The sequence below is a fragment of the Babylonia areolata genome, chromosome 30, assembly GCF_041734735.1.
Source record: "Babylonia areolata isolate BAREFJ2019XMU chromosome 30, ASM4173473v1, whole genome shotgun sequence".
NCBI lineage: Eukaryota > Metazoa > Mollusca > Gastropoda > Neogastropoda > Buccinidae > Babylonia > Babylonia areolata.
Window position 1 is genome coordinate 1,624,683 of NC_134905.1, and position 5,000 is coordinate 1,629,682.

The window sequence follows — 5,000 nt, forward strand, 5'->3', positions numbered from 1 at the left end:
TAGTACTAGCTTTGGGTGTACACAGAACACAACAGAACAGAAAAAAGGTTCCAGTACTAGCTTTGGATGTACACACAACACAACAGAACAGAAAAAAGGTTCTAGTACTAGCTTTGGGTGTACACAGAACACAACAGAACAGAACAAAAGACAGAAAAAAGGTTCCAGTACTAGCTTTGGATGTACACACAACACAACACAACAGAAAAAAAGGTTCCAGTACTAGCTTTGGGTGTACACACAACACAACAGAACAGAAAAAAGGTTCCAGTACTAGCTTTGGATGTACACAGAACACAACAGAACAGAAAAAAGGTTCTAGTACTAGCTTTGGATGTACACACAACACAACACAACAGAAAAAAAGGTTCCAGTACTAGCTTTGGGTGTACACACAACACAACAGAACAGAAAAAAGGTTCCAGTACTAGCTTTGGATGTACACACAACACAACAGAACAGAAAAAAGGTTCCAGTACTAGCTTTGGGTGTACACAGAACACAACAGAACAGAAAAAAGGTTCTAGTACTAGCTTTGGGTGTACACAGAACACAACAGAACAGAAAAAAGGTTCCAGTACTAGCTTTGGATGTACACACAACACAACAGAACAGAAAAAAGGTTCCAGTACTAGCTTTGGGTGTACACAGAACACAACAGAACAGAACAAAAGACAGAAAAAAGGTTCCAGTACTAGCTTTGGGTGTACACAGAACACAACACAACAGAACAGAAGACAGAAAAAAGGTTCCAGTACTAGCTTTGGATGTACACAGAACACAACAGAACAGAAGACAGAAAAAAGGTTCCAGTACTAGCTTTGGATGTACACAGAACAAAACAGAACAGAAGAGAGAAAAAAAGGTTCCAGTACTAGCTTTGGATGTACACAGAACACAACAGAACAGAACAAAAGACAGAAAAAAGGTTCCAGTACTAGCTCTGGGGATGATCAGTGTTCGGTTCCTGCATGCGGTGCCTCCCCATTCCTCCACATAAATACACGAGTCTGAAACAGATGGGAAACCACCAACATTAGCCCTTTCACCGCCACTCAATCTAGAGTACAAAATTCCCTTATGCTATAAAAACAGAAAAGACAGTGGCTAAGAATAGCTGGGGATTCTCCCCCTGCCATGTATAGAAAATATGGCCTATCCTACCACCGAACATTAAGAGCAGTAGGTTCATGGATAACAGACCAATGAATGGTCAACTTTCAGTGACATATGTCCTCTACCACGCCTGTGCATAAATGCGAGCTTGGCGGTGAAAGGGTTAAAGTCTTTCCTGGAGGCACTATGCTCATTAGTTCTGAAACTAGTTGTTTGTTTTTACAGAAAAATGCCGTGTATGCTATGTACTTACATAAGTTTTTGCCCAAAACAAGTTCTTTTTAAATGAAAATGCCACGTATGCTATGCTACGTGTCTGTTTTTGTCAAACAAGTTTTTTTTTAAATGGAAAATGCCATGTAAGCTATGTACTTATCTGTTTTTGTCTGAAACAAGTTGGGGTTTTTTTGTTGTTGTTTTTTTAATAGAAAATGCCATGTTTGCTGTGCTTACCTACCAGTTTTTGCCTGAAACAAGTTCTTTTTCATGAAAAATGCCACGTATGCTATGTACTTGTTAGTTTTTGTCTGAAACAAGTTCTTTTTTTAAATGAAAAATGCCAATATATGCGATATATCAAGATGATCTTTTTTCCCCTCAAAAGAAATGTTCAGTTTTAGAAAAAGGTTCTGAAAGGAAAATGTTCAATTTTAGGATAGATCCTGTAAAGAAAATGTTCAGCTTTGGAACAGATCCTTAAAGAAAATGTTCAGCTTTGAGACAGATCCTTAACTCTCTCCATACGAACGGCGAAAGAGACGACGTCAACAGCGTTTCATCCCAATTACCATCATCAAAATATTGCAAGCAGAACGCTCTTATACTGAAGAGGTGAATGTTGACAAAGAATACCACAGTTCTGACGACGGAAGCTAACGGATAGGTCATTCAGACACCCACTGGACATCCGAGGGGTCTGTGTAGAGGAGAGATCGATTCTAGTGTCCCCCCATGAAAAGTGTTCACTTTTCGGACATATCCAAATCAGTAGCTCTTTCCCCTGAACAACAGTGTTCAGTTTTGGAACACATCTGTGTAGGAAAGTGTTCAGCTTTGGAACATACCAAAATTCAGCGTTTTCCCTTAACAAAACTGTTCGGTTTTGGAACAGATCCCTGAAGGAAAGTGTTCGGTTTTGGAACAGATCCCTGAAAGAAAGTGTTCATCAGTTTTGGAACAGATCCTTGAAGGAGTGTGTTCATCAGTTTTTGAACAGATCCTTGAAGAAAAGGGACTTCAGTTTTGGAACAGATCCTTGAAGGAGAGAGTGTTCACCAGTTTTGGAACAGATCCTTGAAGGAAAGTTTTCATCAGTTTTGGAACAGATCCTTGAAAGAGAGTGTTCAACAGTTTTGGAACAGATCCTTGAAGGAGAGTGTTCATCAGTTTTGGAACAGTTTTGGAACAGATCCTTGAAGGAGAGAGTGTTCACCAGTTTTGGAACAGATCCTTGAAGGAGAGAGTGTTCACCAGTTTTGGAACAGATCCTTGAAGGAGAGTGTTCATCAGTTTTGGAACAGATCCTTGAAGGAGAGAGTGTTCATCAATTTTGGAACAGATCATTGAAGGAGAGTGTTCAACAGTTTTGGAACAGATCCTTGAAGGAGAGTGTTCAACAGTTTTGGAACAGATCATTGAAGGAGAGTGTTCAACAGTTTTGGAACAGATCCTTGAAGGAGAGAGTGTTCACCAGTTTTGGAACAGATCCTTAAAGGAGAGTGTTCATCAGTTTTGGAACAGTTTTGGAACAGATCCCTGAAGGAGAGTGTTCAACAGTTTTGGAACAGATCCTTGAAGGAGAGAGTGTTCATCAGTTTTGGAACAGATCCTTGAAGGAGAGAGTGTTCATCAGTTTTGGAACAGATCCTTGAAGGAGAGTGTTCATCAGTTTTGGAACAGATCCTTGAAGGAGAGCGTTCACCAGTTTTTGGAACAGATCCTTGAAGGAGAGAGTGTTCATCAGTTTTGGAACAGATCCTTGAAGGAGAGAGTGTTCATCAGTTTCGGAACAGATCCTTGAAGGAGAAAGTGTTCATCAGTTTTGGAACAGATCCCTGAAGGAGAAAGTGTTCAACAGTTTTGGAACAGATCCTTGAAGGAGGGTGTTCATCAGTTTTGGAACAGATCCTTGAAGGAGGGTGTTCATCAGTTTTGGAACAGATCCTTGAAGAAATGGGACTTCAGTTTTGGAACAGATCCTTGAAGGAGTGTGTTCATCAGTTTTGGAACAGATCCTTGAAGGAGAGTGTTCATCAGTTTTGGAACAGATCCTTGAAGGAGAGAGTGTTCATCAGTTTTGGAACAGATCCTTGAAGGAGAGAGTGTTCATCAGTTTTGGAACAGATCCTTGAAGGAGAGAGTGTTCATCAGTTTTGGAACAGATCCTTGAAGGAGAGAGTGTTCATCAGTTTTGGAACAGATCCTTGAAGGAGAGAGTGTTCATCAGTTTTGGAACAGATCCTTGAAGGAGAGTGTTCATCAGTTTTGGAACAGATCCTTGAAGAAATGGGACTTCAGTTTTGGAACAGATCCTTGAAGGAGAGTGTTCATCAGTTTTGGAACAGATCCTTGAAGGAGAGTGTTCATCAGTTTTGGAACAGATCCTTGAAGGAGAGTGTTCATCAGTTTTGGAACAGATCCTTGAAGGAGAGTGTTCATCAGTTTTGGAACAGATCCTTGAAGAAATGGGACTTCAGTTTTGGAACAGATCCTTGAAGGAGAGTGATTAGGTAGAATCGATTCTAACGGTATGTGCTCAGTTTTGCATTGGACTTTCCAGAAAAAGGTCTTTTTTTGTTTGTTTGTGTTTGTTTGTTTTTTCCCCATACAGGAAAGGGTTCAGTCTATGAAGTAATATGGTTCGCTGAATTCAAGGAATGAAAATGATATAGTGTCCATGTCCGTCTATTGCTCTGAGTTTGTATGTTTGTCCTTTTTTCTTTTTCGTTTTTTTCCCCTTACAAATGCCCTCTCTACACTCTGATGCATCAGTTTTCACTTCAAAATTTGTTTACATCAGCACATCGAACTTCGTATTTTTTTGTCCACCAGCTAAACATACTCTTCAAGGGGTTTCTTTTACCAGCAGACAACTTTTATTTCTTTGCTTTCAACATATTTGTTTCGGTGTCATTGTTATTCTGAAAGGCTGTACCACAAAATCTGATTCTGTTCAGTCGTGTGAGAGGGGGAGTGACTAATGTACACACACACACATAATGTACATACACACATAATGTACACATACACATAATGTACATACACACATAATGTACACATACACATATAATGTACATACACACATAATGTACACATACACATATAATGTACATACACATATAATGCACACATACACATAATGTACATACACACATAATGTACACATACACATATAATGCACACATACACACATAATGTACATACACACATAATGTACACATACACATACACGCCAAGACCTACGTCATTAAATGAAAGAAGAGAAAGGGGGGGAGAAAAGAGAGAGAGGGGGGTAGGGGGAGAGAGAGAGGGGGGGAGGGGAGAGATAGAGAGGAGGGAGGGGGGAGAGAGAGGGGGGGGGGAGAGAGAGAGAGAGGGGGGGGGATGGGGAGAGAGAGAGGGGGGGGAGGGGGAGAGAGAGAGGGGGGGGGGGGGGGAGGGGAAGAGAGAGAGAGAGAGAGAGAACACTAAACACTGAAGCGGGAGAAGAAAAAGATAGAGTGAAAGAGAAAAAGAATGAGGGATTCAAGATTCAAGATGATTTATTCATGTATAGGCATCGGCCCCTTATGAAGGGGGAATGTGAACATTATTTTACAAACAATACATCACGACACTGTGAGCATCAAGGAAAAAAGAATGAGGGAGAGACAAAGAGAGGGACA

General features: G+C 40.5%; 1 protein-coding gene and 1 long non-coding RNA gene across 4 annotated transcripts in view; one reads left to right on the top strand and one right to left on the bottom strand.

Annotated features, from left to right (window-relative positions):
• LOC143275274 (uncharacterized) overlaps positions 1-5,000 on the top strand; it is an 81,534-nt gene that overhangs the window by 39,971 nt on the left and 36,563 nt on the right. The gene's annotated exons all lie outside the window — the stretch shown is intronic.
• The window catches only part of LOC143275272 (uncharacterized), a 55,306-nt gene that overhangs the window by 12,380 nt on the left and 37,926 nt on the right, over positions 1-5,000 (bottom strand). For 2 of the 3 annotated variants that reach the window (XM_076579249.1, XM_076579250.1), the window contains one exon: positions 939-1,010. The exons of the other annotated variant lie outside the window; for it this stretch is intronic. In XM_076579249.1, coding sequence (XP_076435364.1) covers positions 939-1,010 — 72 coding nt within the window. The remainder of the gene's footprint in view (positions 1-938; positions 1,011-5,000) is intronic. 3 annotated transcript variants of the gene reach the window in all.